Source organism: Acomys russatus, chromosome 22 (assembly GCF_903995435.1).
Source record: "Acomys russatus chromosome 22, mAcoRus1.1, whole genome shotgun sequence".
Taxonomy (NCBI): Eukaryota; Metazoa; Chordata; class Mammalia; order Rodentia; family Muridae; genus Acomys; species Acomys russatus.
The window spans coordinates 25,416,467-25,439,288 of NC_067158.1; the positions used below are offsets into that span (position 1 = coordinate 25,416,467).

The 22,822-nt window shown below is 48.5% G+C and overlaps 1 protein-coding gene across 1 annotated transcript in view; it reads right to left on the reverse strand.

Annotated features, from left to right (window-relative positions):
* Positions 1–20,523, reverse strand: part of Letm1 (leucine zipper and EF-hand containing transmembrane protein 1) — a 36,976-nt gene extending 16,453 nt beyond the window's left edge. The window contains 6 exon segments of the mRNA XM_051164769.1: positions 3,203–3,406; positions 3,847–3,984; positions 4,736–4,879; positions 8,382–8,832; positions 15,783–15,843; positions 20,250–20,523. Of these exon segments, the coding sequence (XP_051020726.1) occupies positions 3,203–3,406; positions 3,847–3,984; positions 4,736–4,879; positions 8,382–8,832; positions 15,783–15,843; positions 20,250–20,328 (1,077 nt within the window). The 5' untranslated portion in view covers positions 20,329–20,523.
* Between the last annotated feature and the right edge of the window lie 2,299 nt (positions 20,524–22,822).

Consider the following 22,822-nt stretch of genomic DNA (forward strand, 5'->3'; position numbering starts at 1 on the left):
CTGTCTGCATATACACTGACAGGACAGAAGAGGGCATCCAATCGCATTATAGATGGTTGTGAGCCACCATGTGGTTGCTGGAAATGAACTCCAGACCTCTAGAACAGTCAGTGTGCTCGTAACTGTTGAGCCACCTCTCCAGCCCCCTTTTTAATTCTTTTTTTTTTTTTTTAAATATATTTTATTTAACTTTAATCTATGTACATTGGTGTGAGGGTGTCAGATCTTGGAGTTACAGACAGTTGTGAGTTGCCATGTGGGTGCTGGGAATTGAACCCGGGTCCTTCGGAAGAGCAGGCAGTGCTCTTAACCACTGAGCCATCTCTCCAGGCCCCCCTTTTTAATTCTTAAAGACTTATTTTATGTGCATGAGTGTTTTGCCTGCATATATGTATGTGTATTACATGTGTGCCTGGTGCCTAAAGAGGTCAGAAGAGGTATTGAATCTTCTGGAGCTAGGTGGTGGTGGCACATGCCTTTAATTCCAGCAGCAGAGGCAGAGGATCTTTGAGTTCGAGGCTAACCTGATCTACAGAGCAAGATCCAGGACAGGTAGAACTACACAGAGAATCCTTTTGAAAAGCCAAGAAGGAAAAAGAAAACCTGGATCAGGAGGTGCAGATAGCTGTGAGCCACCATGTGAGTGTTAAGCCAAACTCACATTCAATGTAAAGACAGCAAGGGCCTTAACCACAGAGTCATCTCTCCAGCCCGACAGGTGGTTTTTCAATGAAACCCAGACACACGGGGACAAGGCAGAAGAATCTGGGTGGGATTCAATTTCTGCCTCCCTGGCTTGCTCTGACACTGAGAAGTCTGGGGTACCATTTTCACAGATGCCATGGTTGCTCTATGATCTAGTTTTCTCAACCAAACACAAACTTTCATCTCTCTGTTTCATGTCCTACAGTCAAAACCACCCTGTCTGCTCCCCACAGGGAAGAAAGGCATGGTGCAGTTCCTCATGCTCTCTATCCCTACTCCACAGCCAGTTTCCATGTGGCCCAGGTGCTACAAGTCGCATAGGTATCTCTCCACAGTGCTACTTGGCCTATCTCCAAGTTAAAGAGTGAGTTTTAGAAAAAGTGAGGGCATAGGTTCCCCATTTTGCACTGGCTGACTCGCTAAGGTAAACACACCTCTAGTATGACTATAGGGGTGGTTTGCAACCCCTACTCCACTTCTGCAGACACCCTGGGAGCCAGGGCAGAAGTTCCTCATTATCGCTTCCCACCTAGCTCCAAGTGATACCACAGAAGCTGGTCTTGTTCCTGCTGGACAAGTGTAAGGTCCTGACTCCACTGGGCCTCTGCTGACCCCTCCTGACACTGTCTCTAATGACACCTGGATGGAGAGGAGGTACAACACGGTACTGCCTGCAGAGTCAGCTCCTTGCTAGCTTCCTTCTTCCTAGTTCCCTGACTCCTTCCCAGTCCAAGGCCATCCTGGTAAGAGTGGAGGTTGCTAGCCTCTGCGCTTGCTCACCAAGCCCTTTCTGATAGAAGAATCTCCAACAGTACAGTCAGTGCCTGTATTTCAGAAACATGAAATACAGCAAACAAAACCAAGAAGGACAACAAAGGCGAAGAGCCACAGATCCCCAGTCCTGTGTAGTGAATGGGAGCTATAATTAGTATATCTGGGAAATAAAAAGGGCCAGGCATGGTAACGCACGCCTTAATATCAGAGGGAGAGGTAGGCAGATCTCTGTAAAGTCAAAGCCAGCCTGGGCTACATAGTGAGTTCTAGGACAGCCAGGGCTAAGTAGAGAGCCCTTGCCTGTCTCAAAATAGATGGATAGATAAGATAGAAGAGGGGAGAGGAGGGGAAGGGAGGGGAGGAAAGGAGAGGAGAGGAGAGAAAATGAGGCAGGCAGGCAGGCAGGCAGGCAAGCCAGGCCTGGTTGTCTACCAATGTAATCTGATGATTTAGGAGACAGAGGCAGGAAGATTAAAAGATCAAGGTTGGGCTGTAACTGAGACCCTGTCCAAAATAAAAAGTAAAGAAAGAGTGCTGGGGCTAGGTGTGGTGGGACATGCCTGCAATCCTAGCTCTTAGCACTCACAGGGTGGAAGCAAGAGGATTGAGAGTCGACGGCCAAGTAGCAAAATGGCACTTCCTACAAAGTGTGCTAACCTGAGTTTGATGCCTGAGACCAATAGGAGAAAATTAAAAGAACTGACTCATGCGAATATAACTGACTCCATACATACACTGGGATGCCCATACCCGTCTGTACACACACAGATACATTAAATGAGTAAATGTTTTACAAAGTTAAATGCTGAGCTGGGCGGTGGTGGCGCACGCCTTTAATTGCAGCACCCAGGAGGCAGAGGCATGCGGATCACTTTGAGTTCGAGGCCAGCCTGGTCTACAAAGTGAGTCTAGGGAAAAAAAAATTAAATGCTAATCTTGGCCACACAGTGAGCTGGTGGCTAGCCTGGGCTACATGACACCCAGCCTTGGAAGACAAGAGGACTCCACACAGCAAGCTGGTGAGGAAAGTAGTCATAGTGGTGAGCTTGGGTTTGACTGGAAGAGCCTGCTGCACTGAGTAAGATGGAGAAACAATCAAGGATGATTCCCGACACCATCCTTGGGCTTCCACGTGCATGTGAACCCACTACACATACACCCCAGACACATTCGAACATACCTACACACATAAATACTACACACACGTGAAAAAATGGTGGGAAATGTAAAAAAAAAAAAAATGGTGGAGGGCTTGTAAGATGTGTCTCAACAGATGCCCTCTCCTGAACTGATGGCACCAGGCACACACAGACATATGCAGGCAAAACATCCATACATATAAAGTAAATAAATCTAAAGAGGTAAAGGAAAAAGAAAAGAGGGCTGAGGATACAGCTCAGGGCTAGAGTGCTGACACAGCATGTGAGACTCAGGGCTCAAGCCTCAGGACAAAGGAAAAAACAAACCAGGTATGTTTATAATCTTAGCACTGAGGAGCCTGGGGACAGGAGGATTGACACAAATGTGGGGCTAGCCTGGGCCATTCAGTAAGTTCTAGGCCAGCCTGAGCTATGTGAGACAGAGAATGTGAAAGAAAAACAAGAAGACAGAGTATTGCAGACAGAAAGTGTAAACAGGACACATGTGCACAAAACAAAGACAAGAAGGTACCTCACACAGCCACGACAGTACTACAGTAGGTTCAACCTTTGGCCCAACTCACTTTATCATCGGCCTTTATGGACCTCAGGCGCATGGTGAGCTGGAAACGCAGGAAGTTGTTGGTGCCAATGGACTGAAGCTCCAGCAGCTTGCACAGCGCCACCAGCTGAGGCCTTGTGAGGTTATCCAGAGTCAGTTCATCCTCAAATAATTTGGAAAAGCGCATGATTTCTTCATTGCTGGGTCTCTCTCCTGTCTCCCGGATCTGCAGAAGCAATTCCAAGTATTATACACTGGGTCCAAACTATGCATTCTCCTGCTCCCAGAGGTAGCCTCTGGTCCCAGTGGGAAGGAACCGACAGAGAGCGAATGCAGGGGGCTGGACCAGCTACCTCTCACCGGCTCTCTAGGGAGCTGTCGCAGCCTGTGCTATGCCCTAGCATACACAGCATCAAGCCCTGGGCTCTCATGCCACACCCAGGTTTCTCCTTGCCAAACGTGGCAAGAAGAGGCCATGTTTTTATATACCTACAGCTCTCTTGAAAGGGACTGAGCACAGGGAGTAGGCAGTTAGCTTAAGCTCTGTCCTTGCAGCTTGGACCTTTATTTTGCTGAGTATACAAAAAAAGTAAAGGAAGGAAGAGGGAAGAAAGCACCTAATAGTGCTTGACACCCAAACTGTCCTCTGACAGAGGAGTACTACACCTTCTGGAAGAATGCAGAGAAATCTTTGGTGGCGTTCCCCTTGGCTGCCTTGTTCTTCAGGGCCATCTCCTCTATGGTGTCCTGGAGGAACTTGGCTAGCTCCAGCTTCACGCGAAGCTCCTTCTTGAGCCTCTCCTCCTGTGAGACAAAGTGAGGCTGTGCTCCAGCCCCGCCCTGCCCCGCCCTCCCCTGCGGAGCCCCGCCTGCATCCCACCACTACCTGCCTGGAAAGCAGTCTCGAAGCCTGCTTAGACTGCTGCCTACTGCAAGGCAAGTCTCCCACATCCTGTACCCTTCAAGGAACACAATCTAAGTGTGATACATCCTCAAACTCTAGCTCATGTTTTTAAAAATAAATACGTCGGTGTGAAACCCCAACCCTATCTCAATAGCAGAAGTGGTAAACTTGTTTCACGAGGGGCCAGCCAGTGAGGCTCTGGGACCTCACGGGTCACTTGGTCTGACATACTTGACTCAGCTGGTGCTTCACAAAAGAGCCAGTCAACACATAGGTAACAGTGTGAGGTCTAGGAGGAGTTTTAGATTCCCTTTCTTTCTTTCTGTTATGTGTGTGTGTGTGTGTACTTACTGAGTGTAGACATTGTGTGTGGAAGATCAGAGGGCACCTTGGCCCTCACCATACCATCCACCTGCTTGAGACAGGGTCTCTTCTTTGTTGTCTGACACTAGCTGGCACGCGATCTTTGGGAATTGTCCTGACTCTACCTTACATTTCGCCACAGGAGCACAGATGCACTACCCAGTACACAGTTCCAGGGATTTAATTCAAGGCCTTGTGTTTCTGTGCAAGTGCTTTCTTTACCCACTCAGCCATCTCCCCAGTTCTCAGACTCATTGTCAAGCGTACTCGAAGCCCCAGTACCCTCACCTTGATGGACTGCGTCTCAAACGTGGACGGCAGCATGTTGGGGAAGAGCTTCACAACCACAGGCAGCAGGAATTCCATGAAGGGCACCACCACGAACACCAGGAAGGGCACTAGGCGGAAGAGGTCCGCACAAATCCGGAGAAACTGGAAAGACACAGGAACATCAGCAGGACAGAAGAGGGCAGGAGCATTTCTCCTACCATCACTACAGACCGAGCCACAGGGTGCCTCAAGAGCTCTTAGCAGATCCCTTCAGAAACCCAGTTCTTTCTCAGAGTCTAAACTACTATACACCAGTGGTGGTGCATGCCTTTAATCCCAGCACTTGGGAGGCAGAGACAGGTGTATTTCCAAGTTCAAGGCCAGCCTGATCTACAGGATAGCCAGGGTTACACAGAGAAACCTTGTCTTGAAAAACAACAAAACAAGAAACAAACAAACAAAAAACTCCCAAACCACCACAACAAAACCAAAAGCAAAAGTTTAACTACTTGTAGCTGGGTGGCGCATGCCTATAATCCCAGCACTCAGGAGGCAGGGGCAGGTGGATCGCTGTGAGTTTGAGGCCAGCCTGGTCTACAGAGTGAGTCTAGGACAGCCAAAGCTACACAGAGAAACCTTGTCTCAAAAAACAAACAAACAAACAAAAAAGACTGAATTCCAGGCCAACATCAGCTATCTCTGTCTCAAAAATAAATTGAAAGGTTGGGGCTGGGGCTAAAGAAATGGCTCAGTGGTTAAATGCCCATCTATGTTTCTTTTTTCTTTCTTTAGTTTATTTCTAGTTTCTTTTCTTTTTCATTTATTTGTTGTCTGTTTATTGCGTCTCACTATATACCCCTCAAAGGCCTGGAACTCATTATGTAGACCAGCCTGGCCTTGAGCTCACAGAGATCCTCCTGCCCCCTTCCAAGCTCTGAGATTAAAGGTGTGTTTGCCATCATCCTGGGCTACCTCTTCCCATTTATGCTAGTCCTGTGGGGATCTGCAAGTGCCAATCAGGCTGTAATAAACACACAAGCACTGGGTCTTCAGCCTGCCTACTGGAGAGGTCTGACAAGATGGTAGAGTCCGTCTTTGAACAGCACAAAAGCACACCCAGGACCTGACATGGGGCAACTGGCCGAAAAAGTAAGGTCAGGCTAAGGCTGGGGCAGGTGGTCGGACTGCTGCTTAGAGGGTTGCCTTCACCTAGGAAGAGGACCCCGCAGTACACATCTTACCAGTTTAAAAGCCTGCTGCTGCTAGGGTGCACAGACAGGCAGCCCCTCTGCCCACAATGCAGGGCAACAGGGGTAAGCATTATGAAACACTGGCCCTGGGTTCTATTTGAGAGTTTGGATAGCTGCTAGGCACCTGAGAAGGACCCTGGTTTTCAGGGCTGGCACAGCTTCACCCTGAGCGCCAGCAAGGACTGACTGCTATGCTGAGATGACAGTGGCAGAGGCTTCCCAGAGGCATACAGGAGTTGGGGGGGAGGACCCAAGTATGTTCTGCACATCCATTCTGACCCTGAGACGACACAGAGAGCAGTATGCATGGTGGGGGCAGAGGCCAGGCTGGGGCCGACACAGGTGTAAGGACATCAGCTGCAGATGGGGTTTCTGTATCCTAAGAAGGAAGGCGATGCCACCTGGGCCAAACGCCCTGTTATGTCCCACTCTAGGAGGTGTAAAAAGTCACCTGCCTGTGCTTCAGACAAATGCCAAATAAGCCCCAAATGAACTCAGGACACTAGCAAGTGTTCCCCACAGGGCGTGGAGCCCTTAGGACACAATGTGAGGTCCTGGACCAGGAGAAGATTATCAGTGGGAAAGCTGGAAAACTGAATCAAGTCTGGAGTTTTAGCGAAGTAGGCAGCTAAGCCATGACCATGAGGGGACTGAGGTGAGGGGTCCAAGCACAGCACCGTCACTAAGATTTTGCTATAAATCTAAAGTTATTCTAAAGTTAGAGATTTATTTAAGAATAAAACTAAAGGAGCTGGAGAGATGGATCTGCTGACCTCCTCTGGCATGCGGGCAAATGGGCATGATAATAAATCTTTGGGATGGGCATGCTAGCATGCCTTTAATCCCAGCACTCAGGAGGCAGAGGCAGGTGATCGCTGTGAGTTCGAGGCCAGCCTGAGCTACAAAGCGAGTCCAGGATAGCCAAGGCTACACAGAGAAACCCTGTCTCAAACCCCCCCACCCCACAAAGAGTTTATTAATAAATAAAACTAAAGCCTATGAAAAAAGGATTGGAGATCCCCAGGAGCTAGAAACAAGCAGATATTAAGGGGGTCAGGAGAATGCATGTGTGGGGGAGCAGATGCACTTCCCACCGAGGGCTGCTTCCTCCACAGCCCCAGAGATCTCACAGCACTCAGAGAAAACAGCAGCTACACTGGAGGAAGGGCTTAGCTCTTAAACCACGCAGGGTTCCCCTAACTAAGACTCCTTTGAAAATAAACTCATAGCACAGAATCACTAAACAGGGCGGAGAATATAGCAGTTGATAGAGTGCTTGCCTGGAGAGTAAGAATGGACCCCTAGGCTCAGGTACTTGAATGCTTATGCACTACTTAAGATTAGGAGGTATGGCCTTGTTGGAGGAACTGTGTCACTGGGGGGGTGGGCTTTAAAGTTTCAAAAGCCCTCCTCATTAAATGGCATTCTCTTAGAATGAAAAAAAATTTTTCTTTTTTTTTCAAAAGCCAATGTGTGTGTGTGTGTCTCTCTCTCTCTTTGCTGTCTGTGGATCTAGATATGGGGCTCTCAGCTCCTTCCTCCAGCACCATGTCTGCCTGCACGCTGCCATGCTTCCCACCATGATGACAATGGACTAAACCTCTGAAACTGTAAGCAGGCCCCAATTAAATGTGTTCTTTTTACAAGAGTTGAGGTAGCCAGGTGGTGGTGGCGGTGCAGGCCTTTAATCCCAGCACTCAGGAGGCAGAGGCAAGCGGATTACTGTTGAGTTCAAGGCTAGCCTGGTCTACAAAGTCCAGGACAGCCAAGGATACACAGAGAAACCCTGTAAATGTTTTACCTGCATGTATGTGAGGGCACTACATGTGTGCCTGGCTTGGTAGGCCAGAAGAAGGTATGGGATTCCCTGGAACTGGAGTTACACACACAGTGCAATTGGACCCAGGTCCTCTGAAAAATCATTAAAAGCATTTGCTTTTAGAGAGCCATCTCTCTAGCCCCAGGAAGGGCCTTTTCAGAGCATTAAGGTCAAAAGCAACTATACACCAGGTCCACAGGGCCAAAGAAATAACTTTAAGAGACTTCCCTAGAGAGACACTGTGTTTCTGTTTTGTTTTTGGTAGTTTTCGAGACAGGGTCTCTCTGTGTAGCCTTGGCTGTCCTAGACTCACTTTGTAGACCAGGCTGGCCTGGTCACAGAGATCCACCTGCCTCTGCCTCCCAAGTGCTGGGATTAAAGCCGTGTGTCACCACACGTAGCATCTGTGTCTCTGAAGACATACTAGAAGCAGCAAAACAGGGACAAAGGGCAAGGCCGCAGGAAACCACCAAAGGAGGAAGCAGCACGTCAAGCACTGAAATTACAACTCACTAGTAATATGAGACAGTTTCTATAAACTTTCATTGACTTTTTATCAAAAGAAGTAAGAAGAAGAGTATGGTGTGTCCCATACCTGCCTGCGCTCCCGGCGGGTCAGTGTGTGGCCATTGAGGATGCGCCACAGCATGCGGGCGGCTATCTTGGTGTCAATCCAGAGCAGGCGGAAGCCATGGTAGTAGTGCTTCAGCTCGTCCAGGACCTTCTGCCCAAGGGACTTCTTCACCACCACCTGCGCTGGCGGGCTGTACACGGGGCCACCCTCCTCCAGCTTCTTGTTCTTGTCCTTTAAAGACTTGAGGGACTTCTCTATCACAGAGTCCTCTCCTAGGGGGGGTGATGAGTGCCAGCCACGCACAGGAAGGTACTGAGTTCCTGTAACAACCAATCTTGCAGAGGCAGGTGTCCATGTTGCCCTTGCCAAGGGGCCCTGGCACTCAGGCCTCTGAGTCCAAGAGCTGAGCGGCTCACCTTTGAAGCAGAGGTACACAGGGTTGGCTGGAGTACAACAGCGAGACAGAACACTCCTTGAAAAGAAAAGAAAAAAAAAAAACAAAACAAAACAGAAAAGCAGTGATGAGAATTTCCCACCTATCTGACCACTCAGAACCAAACACCAAACTATACTTTACGGTGGCTCAAATTCTGTATCCCACCTACTTCCTTGGAAGGAGCCTTTGGGAGGGTTACACATGAGGCTAGGCCCAAGCCTTGATGGCCTAACTCTTAAGTCCCCAAAGACACACGTCAGTCATGTGGACAAGCACACTCGGTGGAGTCTGACATAGGAAATGATATTCATGACTTTGGGGCTTGGTGATATGGGGTGCAAAGTCAAGACTCTGTCCAGTTTGCACATTCTCACTCAACAGGTGACTCCTGGTTGACAGAAGGCACTGGAACAAATGAGAAGCCTCAAAGGAGCGTCCAGGGCCCATTCCCTTACCTGGCTTTAGCATGACTCCCCACTCTGTCCACTTCCCCCTTAATATATATATACACACTCTTTGAGGCATGTACCTATGCAACACCTGCCACAGAGAGGTGAGGGACACATGTGTCATCAGGTCTACACCCTTTTACCACAAGAGTCCTAAAAAGGTGAGGCCACAGCCAGAAGCTGTTAGCTAAAAGCAGACTTCTTCTGCACTGGACATGTGACATTAGAGATATTGCTCAGCTCTGCACATGGGACAAGTGCATCATCAGGTTAAATATCAGTTTTCCATCTTCAGTGAGGAAGAGTGTGGCCTCTACAGAAGGCTTGATGCCTGCAGGCGCAAGGGCAGCCAACAGGCCAAGGCAAAGACATATATACAAAGATGAAGCAGGCAACACAGCATTCTGGGTAAGGGCTGGGCCAAGACCTTGCTCTTCTTAAACTCATTAGGGAGTTTGTTGCTGTTGGGGGAAGATGGGGTGTAAGAGCCTCCTGGGTCAGAGGATAATTTTCAGGAGTCCTATCTTTCCTTTCCTCATGTGGCTCTCAGGGATCAAACTCAGCTCAACAGGTTTTGTGTGAGAGGCCTCTACCCCCTGAACCATCATCACAGAGCCATCAGAGAGGTTACTAACTAGCATTACCAACAACTTACACATAATGTTTTGCCATTTTCTTTTTTGGTTTTTCAAGGCAGGGTCTCTCTGTGTAGCCTTGGCTGTCCTGGACTCACTTTGTAGACCAAGCTGGCCTTGAACTCACAGCAATCCACCTGCCTCTACCTCCTGAGTGCTGGGATCAAAGGCGTGCACCACCACGGCCCAGCGTGTTTTGCCATTTTCTTCTTCTTTTTTAAAAATATTTATTTATTTATTATATATACAGTGCTTTGCTTGCTTGTACCCCTGCAGGCCAGAAGAGGGCATCAGATCACATTATAGATGGTTGCAAGCCACCACATGGTTGCTGGAAATTGAACCCAGGACCTTTGGAAGAACCGAAAGTGCTCTTAGCCACTGAGCCATCTCTCCAGCCCGTTTTACCATTTTCTTTCTTTCTTTCTTTCTTTTTTTTGGTTTTTCGAGACAGAGTTTCTCTGTGTAGCCTTGGCCATCCTGGACTCACTTTGTAGACCAGGCTGGCCTCGAACTCACAGCGATCCGCCTGCCTCTGCCTCCCGAGTGCTGGGATTAAAGGCGTGCGCCACCACGCCCGGCTTTGTTTTACCATTTTCAATCAGTGGAAAACCAAGTAATCTCTCTCTCTCTCTCTCTCTCTCTCTCTCTCTCTCTCTCTCTCTCTCTCTCTCTCTCGCCCATTTTTTTTTGGGGGGGGGCCAGTGCTAAGAATAGAACCTAGGGCCTCCCACATGCTAGGCTAAGTGCTGACCACTGAACTACACTACAGCCCAAATTATATAATATTCTTAAGTTTTCTACCAATACAGAACTAATCATGGTCCTGCTGGTGCTCAACTAGCACTAACCAAGGGGCCAGACTAGGGGCTCAGCTTCCATCACCCTGCCCGTGACTTCCTCTTGTTTTTGTCTTTCCCTTTTGGAAATCACCCTCCAAGTGGAGTGAAACAGCACCAACTAAGCACAGTACACCACTGAGGCTGGCAGGATGGCTCAGTGGGTAAGGGTGCTGCGTGCCATCAGGTCTCATGACCTCAGTTTAATCCCTGAGATCCATGGTAGAAGATAACTGACTTCCAGTTTGTCCTCTGGTCTCCACATATGCACCATACCACAGGTTCACCCACATACATGTCACTCCCCTCCAAACATATAAAGAATAAATAAATGCCAAAGACACATGCACATGCGCACATGCGCACATGCGCACATGCGCGCTAGGATGGCTGACCACACAGCACCCATCTACCTATGTTATGAGGTTGGGAATCTTACCAAGGATGACCATTTACGTAACGATCCTGAGCCTACATCCTGCCCAGCTTGAATGTCCAACCTTCGTGTTTGGAGCAGGAAGACTAAAGACCACCTAACAAAAGAGGGCTGTGTGTGATCCTTATAATATCAGCTACATATTCTCAGCTGTCTGGCAGTCAGGAACAGGAATGGGACACAAGGACTGACATAAACACACACACACACACACACACACACACACACACACACACACACGCACGCACACACACACTCACACAGACACGGACACAGATACCTCTTCTTCTGTCGGTGTTTCTAACTCTAAACAGCATTACACCAATGTCAGAGGTATGCCTATATGGCCACTCCCACAAGGAAAACTCCCTTGAGGCACCTCAGAGCCCCCACTACAGGTGACCCCTAGAAAGGCATAAAGCAAGCTAATAACCTACTGACCAGGATAAGTCACCCTGTTTTTCACGAAAGTGATGTCAAGGAACCAAGCCATCCTCAGCAAAAAGGAAGAACAATGGAGCAACAGCCTCCAAAAACAAGAGATGTTTCCAGAACAACTATAACTTAGAGGCCTGTGGTTATGCCACATCAGACCACACTTGCTTCTTGGCTGAGAAACTAGATGACACAGATAAAACCAGTAAAATATAATAGAATCTACAGCACCTGGTCCAGCCCATGACATGAGGTTTTGAGCTTGACTTATGCTCTGCAGGGATACCCATTAGCATCGTACAATTTCCCAAAGCAGATTTTTGCCACCGAGAGCACTAAATGTAGTGTAGGAGTTGGCTAGATGGCTCACCAGAAACAGGCACTTGCTACTAAGCCAGGGATCTTCATGGTGGAGGGAAAGATCTAAATCCCACCAAGTTGTCCTCCGACCTCACACCTGCACTTTAACATGTACGTACACACATGCTCCCTCTCTCCCTCCCCCCGCCCCCACACACGCTGAAGAACTAAAACTGGGAGCTGGCAGGAAGGCTCAATGGGTAAAGCCTGAAGGCGCAAGTTCAATCCCTCGGACCCATGAAGTGGAAGAACCAATTCCCAAAAGCTGTTCTCTGACTTTCATACACATCATGACACATGAGCACTCACACACACAGGTGTGGCGTATGGATATAAATATGAATATAGCCAGCCAGGTGAGGCGGCACACTCTTTATTCCTTTAATCCTACCACGCAGGAGGCAGAGGCTGGTGAATTTCTTACCCTGCAAAGCTAAAATGAGTATTTTTGCTGCTCGTCCATAAGTGTTCATTTAAAATGTATAAGTTGCTCAACAGAACTTCACAGTTATTACTGTTAGCTTTTAAAGCAAATGTCCAACATGGTTAATTTACAAGAAAAAAGTTTAAGCTGGGCATGGTGGCACGTGTCTGTAATCCCAGTGCTGTAATGTAGGGTTGAGTTTGAGACTGACCTGGATTACATAGTGAGACTGTCTCACACCAAACAAGGCCTGAGGATGGAGAGCACCTGTCTAGCAGTACAAGACCCTGGTTTTGATTCCCAGCACTGAAAATAAAAACATTTTTTAATTAATAAAGTACAACTCTTTATATTTTAATGAATCTTAAATGCTAAAAAGGTACTTGACAAATGTACCATCTGTTTCTGATGAGAACGCTTTAATAAGAACAAGCAGCTGGGTAGACAGGAATGACACCTCAATGCTAACACTCAGCAAGATCAGCACTGCTAAGCTGGCTGTGAGGCTGCCATGCTGGGCCGATGGCTGAAGCTGGCCTGGGGTGGAACTTGCTGCTGAGGCAGGCCCTGAAATTACAGAGACACAGGCACTACTCGAGGAGAGACGAGCACTGTTGGGGCCATCAATATTCCAGCCATAACCTGAGCCGGTGCTGCCATGTGAGCTGAGCAGAAAGCAAACACAGTGATGTGACGTGGCCCGACTCTAGACAATTAGACAGACTGGCAGCAGCAGCAGCACTTGGCAAGGCAGTAGGAAAGAATAATGAGGGCTGCCTCAAAGGCCAAGCTCATGACCTAAAAGAAGCAACACCACTTTTTCTGGAAAAAAAAAGGGAAAAGTATTTTTTTGGGGGGTGGGGAGTTGGGGGAGACAGAGTCTGACTATATAGCTCTGGGTGTCCTGGAACTCATAGAGATCTGCCTGCCTCTGTTGGGATCAAAGTTGTGTGCCACCATGCCCAGCTACCATCCTTACTTTTAAACTACAAATCCTGGAAGATGGGGTGGCAGGACCAAGAGTTAAAGGCCAGGCTTAGCTATAGGAGGCTCTGTTTTTAAACAGAACAAGAAGTTGCTAATCTTGGCGCTGTGGATGTACTTGCTGGTACCGTACTCATCCAGCAAGCCCAAGGCTTTAGGTTCTATTCCCAACTCCACAATATGAAACAAAAAGCTGCCAATCTCAAGGGGTTTGGCATTGTTTCAGCCACAAGGTTGTTTTGTTAGACTGAAGAACTAGCGAGTTCATCTAGAACACTCAAATTCTCAGAGGAATAAAGACGAGGAACTGTCCCTTACACAAGTGCTAACTAGAGAACTCAGTCAGGATCTCAGTACTAGCCATGTGTACTGCCATCTGCAAAGACTAACGTTAGGCCAGTTCAGTCAGAAATCATAGTACCTACACCCCACACCTTCATGGACTTATGAAGGGAAACTGAGTCCACAGAGCACTCCACTAATCTTCCTTTAGTGTTGGCTTTCTGTTTTGTTTGTTTGTTTGTTTTTCGAGACAAGGTCTCTCTGTGTTAACCCTGGTTGTCCTGGACTCGCTTTGTTGACCAGGCTGGCCTAGAACTCACAGCAATCCACCTGCCTCTGCCTCCCGAGTGCTGGGATTAAAGGCGTGCGCCACCACGCCCAGCTAGTGTTGGCACTTTAAAACCAGAGACTCCTTGAAAACAAAACAAACAAAAACCAGAGACTTCATAACAAATCCTATTCTAACTTCTCCTGAGCCTCAAAGCAGGGTGTATGAGGCCCCACAGCAAATTTTGGGGAGAGCAAAGGAAGCTAAGCTAGGCATGGTGGTATATGCTTTAATCCCAGAACTCAGGAGGCAAAAACAGGCAGAGGCAGGTGGATCTATGTGAGTTTGAGGCCAGCCTGGTCTACAAACAAATTCCAGGACAGCCAGGGCTGTAGCACAGTGAAACCCAGTCTTGAAAAACAAGCAAATAAACAAACAAACAAGAATGAAAGAAGCTCTGTACACAGACATTGATACATTACTGGCACAAAGAAGATTCCATAACAGAGGTCTTGAGACCATCCAAAGAGAAATGTAATGAACACACAAGGACTCTCTAAGTCAGCTGTGTGGGAGGGAATCTGACCAAATGATGTGTGTGCAGTTCAGTCGCAGAAATGCTGCCTTGTCCAAGAAGCCTGCAGGTCTTCCTATTCACCCTAGCACTCCACAATGTGCTGTAACAGAAACCAAGTCTCCACAGATGACTTGCCTTTATTTTAGGGACTTATACCTGTCTCAAGAAGCACCACCGGTATGTTTCAGAGCTGAGTAATTAGTTAACAGCTTTATGTGAACACAGCCACCTCCAGAGATGAGAGCTCAAGAGGCAGGGAAGTGCACAGAAGGTAGTGCTGGTACCCAGCTCTCCAGAGGAAGGGACAGGGACAGGGAAGTGGGACGAGATGAACCCCCTTTCAGTGATCTGAACTGACAGAGAGCAGCTCCTGGCATGCCCTTACAGTAAGACAGGGCTGAGGCAGAGACCTGGGGTGCAGGACAGTGCAAGAAGTACAGCAACCCTGGGGGAAGCCCAAGTCTACAATACAACAGAGTGCAGGCGCCACTTTCTTGAAGAAGTTCCACTGAGCCTGGCCTTGCAATGCCATCAAAGCTTCACTTGAGAAGCTGCTACCATCTCATAGGCACTGCCATCTTGTAGGCTAAATACACCATACTCTCTTAGGCATCCAGAGTGAGGCGAGGAGCATGCCGTGAGCATCCCGAGGCAGGTGCCCTTGAGAGAGCAAAGTATTCAAGAGAAGGTTGGCCTTGTCATGGACAGATCCTAACAGTCCTAACACTTCCACAAACAGCTGAGAAGAGTTAGGCAGGATTCTGTGGAAAGCCAATAAAGAGGACCGCTGTGTAAGCACGGGAACATTAGTCATTCTGAGTAGACAAAACTACAGTGGTAACAACTATACCAAAACCCAGCTACCTAAGTAAAAATGTCAGGCTGGACATGCTGGAGCACGTGTATAATTCCAGCACATGGAAGGCTAGGCAGGAGGGTTGTCAAAAACTCAAGGCCAGCCTAAGCCGCATATTCTATGGAGACTCTGTCTCACAAAACAAAACAAACAAACAAAATCGAACCAACCAGACAGAAACAACAACCAAAAGGAAAGTACACCAGAATGCCAGCAGTGCGCATAACTGGTGCTGGGATTGTCAGTACTTACTCTCTTAAAATTCACCAGCATTATGTGTTTATAACCACCAAAGTAAACACAGAGAGATTTAAAAGAAACAAGAACAAGGAATAAGGAGAAAGTAGTTGCCGGTTCCCTGACAAAGCAAAAGTCCAGGTGCACCGGTAATGTCCTCAAGCAGACATGAACGGTGACACATTCGGTGATGGGCTTACTTACTCATGGCTTTTCAACCTCACGGTCCTGGTACAACTGAGACAAGCTCGGTCCCTCAGACTACCTACGACAGAAACAAAGAGAAGGTAAGCAACAGGTGTCAACCAGGCATCTTTCGAAGGTAAGTTTCTGGCGGACTGCTGTGAATGACGGAGGAGCACGGTGAGACACAGCATCTGCTCTCCCCAGGTTGGGAACTGGTCCTCAGGTTAAGGCCCCAGGAGGGAACACTGAAGGCCCATGGGCTTCTCCCAGTGTGAGACCCCTTACAACTATAGTTGGTGTTGGTAGGCAGGGGCAAGTTCACACTGACTCCTAGCAAACTGATAGCTATCCTACAAACAAACAAACAAACAATTCCAAGGGACAAGGGCTGACAACTACTGGGAAAACAAATGCCAAGAAGACCCTACAGGGCATGCAAAATGGCTCAGAGGATAAAAGCACTTGCCAACAAGATCTGAGTTCAATTCCAGAGCCCACATGGTAGGTAAAACAATTCCCAACAAATTGTCTTGTGGCCTACATAAGCATGTCGTGGCATGTCCAGGCACACATGCACATACACAAACAATAAATGTAATTAAAGTAGTAATTTTGAAAGAAGGCATTTCTGAAAAAACAGTAGTGATAAAATACACTTTTGATGCTTTCCCTAATCTACTCTAATTCTCCAAATACACGAAGTTGAGAGTTTACTCACACCACTGTTGTGTGAGGCAGGAAGGAAGGGGGGAGAAAGAAGGCTCCCTGCAGTAGGAGCCAGAGGTACCATTCTCAACAGAGGCCATGTGGCCCATGTAGATTTCAGGCAAGAAGACCACAAGGCAGTAGGTGATGCTCTGCCCCAGTCCTCCAAGCAGAAGGAGTAGCAGTAATGGCATTTACCATTTTATGTCAGGAGGGAGCTCTTCTGGCTCTATGGGGAAAGAGGTCACACTCAGGGTCTGGGAGCACTGGGAGAACTCTAGTTCTTTCACCGCTATTCACAAATCATAACAAAGATTTTGGATAAATGCTTTTTTTCTTTAATAAAAATCATGTTTTTAACTTTTATTTTGCATTTATTTATTGTGTATACACTGATTCAGAGGCCAGAGGACAACTCACAAGATTTGGTTCTCTCCTTCCAGCACATGGGGCCTGGGATTTTCAGTCAAAAAATGTGAACCTGAGCCTCTAGCTGGCACTCAGCTACATTCTTACAAGCAGCAAGTGTTACTCCCGCCCCCCCCACTTCGAGACAGAGTTTTTCTGTGTAGCCTTTGCTACCCTAAACTCACTTTGTAGACCAGGCTGGCTCACAGCAATCCACCTACCTCTGCCTCTCTGCTGGAATTAAAGGCGTGCACCACCACACCCTGCCCTTAGGCACAAACCAAGGTCACCCAAGCCTTTCTAGACTTTTCTTAATCCAAAGAGGCCCAGAACTTCCTCTCTGCCCCTTCCAATCCTACTCCTATAGGATTTGGCTCAGAAACACCCCACAGCACCCAGAGGTAGATCTTATTCAGATGTTTCTGCCCTACCAGGTCCCTTCCTGGGCTCTCCTCCAAATAACATCTGAAGGCTGTTCCTGCTCCATTGTCAAAGTCATGCAGGGTGATAGGTTCACAGGTCCATACTCCACTAGAGCTGCCCAGGCTGCCTGCATTTCTGCTCTCTGTAAACTTGGGATTTGGGCTGAAGAGATGGCCCAACAGTTAAAAGCACTTGCTGCTCTTGCAGAGGACTTGGATTTAGTTCCCAACACTTCTATTGGCTGGTTCATAACTGCCTATAAGTCCAGGTCTATAACTTCTTCTTCTGGCCTCCATGGGCACCTGAAGTCATACAGCACACATACCCACACAGATACACAAGTATACATACATTTAAAAAACTAAAATAAATAAATTTGAGCCAGGTGATGGTGGCCCATACCTTTAATCCCAACCCTCAGGAGGCAGAGGCAGGTGGATCTCTGTAAGTTCGAGGCCAGCCTGGTCTACAGAGTGAACTCCAAGATAACCAAGCTATACAGAGAAACCCTGTCTTGAAAAACCAAAAATAAATAAATAAAATAAATAAAACACATTTAGCCGGGTGTGGTGGGACACACCTGTAATCCCAGCACTTGGGAGGCAGAGGCAGGTGGATCTCTTTGAGCCCGGTCTACAAAGGACAGCCAAGGAGACACAGAGAAATCCTGTCTTGTGGGAAAAAAACAAAAAACAAAAACAAATTTGAAGGGTTCTCAAGAGGCTCTTGGTTTTGCTAAATTGCTAGAACAAGTCACAGGCCCCAGAAAAGTCAGTTTATCATAAAGGACACAAGTATGTAGCCAGAGAAGGGGACAAGGAAGGTGACCAGGAGGGTCTGTTCTGTGTTCTTTCCTCTGGCCCACCAACCACTCTATACTCTGCACCTCCCTGGAGTTTAAGCTCAAGTTCCAGCCTTCTAATGACACTATAGCAGACCTCTCCTCACCTAGCTGGGCTGATGCCCCACTTTTCAGGTGGGATAGAAAGGGCTAAGAGCAACAAACCCATTGCTACCTATCGCTCCAAACGCTTTAGGAGCTCAGTGTCAGGAACAGGGATAAAGACCAAATGCCTTCCCCTGCTTTCCTGGACTCCAGGAGACCTTTACACCCAGACCCTGTCTTCCCTGACCTTCACGCAAAGCCTCCAGGTCTGGTGCACCTTGCGGCTGTCAACAGCTGCAGGACCGTGTCTCACTCCAAGCCAGTCCTCTTTTACTTTTTCCTGAGCTTTGACTAGTCCTCACAGGTTTACAAAATGGCACTGTGGCCTCTGGACTGGATGCTTCTGTCCCACAAACTCCAGGATCGGTCAGTATATTCCTTTCATAGAGAACAGCACAGGAAGGGGAAGGGACTTCACAGTGGACACCTGACAAGCACACTCCAGCCAGGGACCCATGTCAACATCAACAACGATGAGTTTAACCTGAACTGTGGAGCCTGGGCAGCATGTGATTAGCGAAACACCCATGGCCTTCCGCTCCAGAACTCATTAACAAAACACCGACGAAGAATCCTACAATACACCTTGACCTACGTACTCCTTAGAACTGTCAAAGTCATGGAAAACAAAGTCCCGGAAACTGCTACATTTTGAACATTACAAGGACTAATGTAGTGTGGTATCTCCTAAGAAGGCAGAGAGACAGAGAACCTCAGGATAAAGTATGTCACACAAAAGTGTAGAATGAGGCCGGGCGTGGTGGCGCACGCCTTTAATCCCAGCACTCGGGAGGCAGAGGCAGGCGGATCGCTGTGAGTTCGAGGCCAGCCTGGTCTACAAAGTGAGTCCAGGATGGCCAAGGCTACACAGAGAAACCCTGTCTCGAAAAACCAAAAAAAAAAAAAAAAAAAAAGTGTAGAATGAGGTAAGTATCAAGAATAAAGAGAATTTTGATACAACGTTGGCCTCAATTTAGTCACTATGACTAAAAAGTAGGACGTTCATCCTATGCGTGTTGTCTCTGCCAGTGCATCATCCCAGGGTATGCAGGGACCTGCTACCCAGTCCAGCCCTGTCCGGGCCACAATTAAGCAGCTGAGTAACCCACTGCCAGAGAAGCAGTTATTTTTGTTCAGGGGAATTAAGTTAACTACAGAAAAGATTCTTGTGCCTTGAATAATAAGAACACACACACACAATATCAGCTAATTTTTAAGCCATAAACATGCCACAGAAGTAAGGGCAGAAGTGCTTTACGGCATGCTGTACAAGTCAACAGGTACACAGCTCTTACGGCAGAGGCAGCTTGAAAAACCGCACCAAACCCGGGCATACCTTGCTGTCTTTTCACTAATCATAACTGGTTTTGTTCTTTGTTTTCTGAGACAGTTGTGCCATTCCTGGCCTGAAACTCGAAATGCAGACCAGGGTGGCCCGGAACTGAGTTCCACCTGTCTCTGCCTCCAGGGTGCTGGGATTAAAGGCGTGTGCCCCACGCCTGGCTCTCCAATACTGTTAAGGTGGTAAGAACTGGCTTCTGCCAGGAAGTCATGAAGTCTTGGGTCCCACTCTCATAGACCAAGTTTCATCCTTACCGTAACTTACAAACAGGACACATACAAGTTTCCTTAGGAAGCCTAGTCAGCGGTCACCCCACCCCAAGGAGCAGCCCACTATGCTGGCATCACCCACAACCTAATCTCCCTGTCCCGGAGTTCCGGCTTCTAGGCCTGAACTGGCCAAAGGGCACGCCTAGGCTCGGTTCATCAACGAAAGGAGCGCCAGGGAAGCCACAGCCCTAAGGAACTTTCCCAACGCCTCTGTCGGTAGCGGTGACCTGCGGCGACCAGGGCAAGTAAGGTCACAGCGAAGCTGCCCAGTCCAGGCGGCGCAAAGCAGCCGAGTGCTTGTCATCGCCGCGCTGCCTCGGAGCTGCACCGGAGGGTCCCCATGCGGGCGCGTGGTCGCCCTACAACAGGTCCCGTGCACGGCGGCAGCTTACCCCGCGGGGAGGCGGCGCGGGGCGGCGCGAGGCGAGCAGGCCCCCGGCCGCGGCAGCTCCTGAGCAAGATGGACGCCATGCGCCCGCCGCGGCGGCGTCCTACAGCGGCCTCCGCTTCCTCGGTAGCTCTCCGCCGTCCCGGTGTCTGAGCCCGGCCGGCCCGGACGGTTGACGGCCGCGGTTGGTTCCGGCAGCAGGCGCTCAGCTCAAGGACCCGGTATTAGCAGCGGCCAAGTCTAGGCACAGACGTCCCGAGGCGCGGGGCGGGGCGGGGCGGGGCGGGGCGGGGCGGGCCAGCCGGCCGGCAAGGCTCCCATTGGCCCGGGTGCACCAGCCCCGGCCAGGTGAGGGGCGAGCCCGGCCAATGGACTACCAGTCCCAGCGTGCCACCGGTGGTTTTCCTCCAGGAACCACAAGTCCCAGCATGTGTAGCGCCTTCTCAAGGGATGAATGGAGTCCAGTCTCTCGGCTGCAAATGAAAGCAGGCCCCAGCGCTTTTAAAGGCAAGCCTAAGAGATGGATGAGGTGTTGTCTTGCTGCTGATTGGTTCAGATTGGAATATGGTTATTTGTATAATAAAGAGCTGAGGGCAAGAGCTGGGGCAGGAAATAGGAAAGGAGGCGGGACTTCCGGGCAGGCAGGAATACAGGCAGAGAGACACAAGAGTTCTGCCTGGGAGCCGGACTGAGCTGGAAGGAAGCCGTGAGAAGCCGGGATGGTGGAGAAGTCAGGATAAGTTTTGATAGCTAAGAGAAGATCTCAGCAAAACTTAAACTATATAGATACTTCTGTGTCTTAATTAAACCTCAAGCAAGATCCGCGAAAGCCTGGCTGTAAGTGTTGCAGCTCTGCTTTGGCGAAAGTGTAACTGCTCTGCTCTGCTAGGAAGAGTGTAACAGTTTTGCTCTGCTCTAATGAAAGTGTTACAGCTTCCATGAAGTCACACTCCACAGCAAATCTCACACAGGAGAATGGTTGAGAAGGAAAAATTCGAGGCTGTTGCTACCTCTGATCCCGGGAGAAACAGCAGGGAATTGAAAAGTAGGCAGAGCTTATATAGGATTTTTCGGGGGGCGGAGCTTTCCAGAAAAGAGATTTCCATAGAGGATTGGTGGGGTTTCAGAAGCCTTGGCGGGTTTTCCTGTTGAGGGTATTGGTGGAGGTTGTGCTCAAGGATTAGTGGGTTTTCCTGCACAGGGATTGTTGGCTTTTCCTCACCCTCTTTTTTCCCGAATGGGGCTCATTGAAGACCTTTCTGGCTGCAGGACATAGCAGCTCAGGGAGACTGGAGAGGAGTTACTGTCACCATGGCAACTCTGTGGCGGTATTTTATGGCAGCGGCTGCAGGCTGTGTCTGGAGAGGGAGGTGCCGCCATCTTCACAGCTCACGTAGCACTTAACCGGACAGAGGCTGAGGCAGGAAAGGAGGTGCTGCCATCTTGACAGCACCTCAGTGGGCGGAGGCGGTGGCCGTCTCTACAGCACGCCACTCTCTACTCAGGGACTACACTCACAATATTTGGCCCAACAATGTAAGGCACGAGATTCAGGTTAAGGTTATGAGTTCCAGACATGAGACATGGACGAGAGAGTCCAGGCACGAGATCATCCCAGATACACAAGTATAGAGTGGAGACGGAGGCAGGAGGCACAAGACAGAGAAGCTGAAATGCCAGAGCGGGCAGCCCAGAGAGGACAGAGTTTAGGGAATCTCAAGTGCCGAAATAATACATTTGGAAGTAGAAATGTTTTTGTAAGTGTACATAGGCACTTACGAAAGGAAAGAAACGGTGCAGACAGTCTTAGAAAAAAATATTAAAGTTTGAATATAATAAAGTGAAGTCTCCTAAGGATGGAGAGACTTAGCAAGATTAAAAAAGAAGACAGTTTTTTGTGTTGAACAATGTAAAACACTGTAGCAGAGGGCCCCTGGCCCCTGTACACTTTTGTTTTAGTTATCGTCATGGAGCTAAATAAAATAGGTTTAGTAATGATTGCAGTTTTTTGTGCCTTCTTGGGGTGATCTTTTTGTGCACTGTGTAAAAGTTGTCTTTGTATATTCAAATGCTGATTTCTTTCTTTCTTTCTTTCTTTTTTTTTTTTCTTTTTTTTTGGTTTTTCGAGACAGGGTTTCTCTGTGTAGCCTTGGCTGTCCTGGACTCACTTTGTAGACCAGGCTGGCCTCAAACTCACAGCGATCCGCCTGCCTCTGCCTCCCAAGTGCTGGGATTAAAGGCGTGTGCCACCACGCCCGGCCAAATGCTGATTTCTTTACTAGCAGAAATCTGAGTACAGACCGACCATGTTGTTAGGCATTACCTGTCTTAGGGTTTTGTAAACACACACTTTTGTAGCTTTCTGATTCGTTTACTAAAGAGCTGGGTGAACAATCGTACAGGCAGGAGAGCTAGGCAGGACATCCAGACAGATAAGAACCCTGGGAAAAACTCAGAGGCGGGACAGAGGAAGTCGCACGTACGCAACTGAGGAGAGGTAATGAGCCGTGCGGCAGAGCACAGATACGAATGGGTGCAGAGGCCATGCGAGCTGGCTGTGAACAAGCTAAGGCCTAA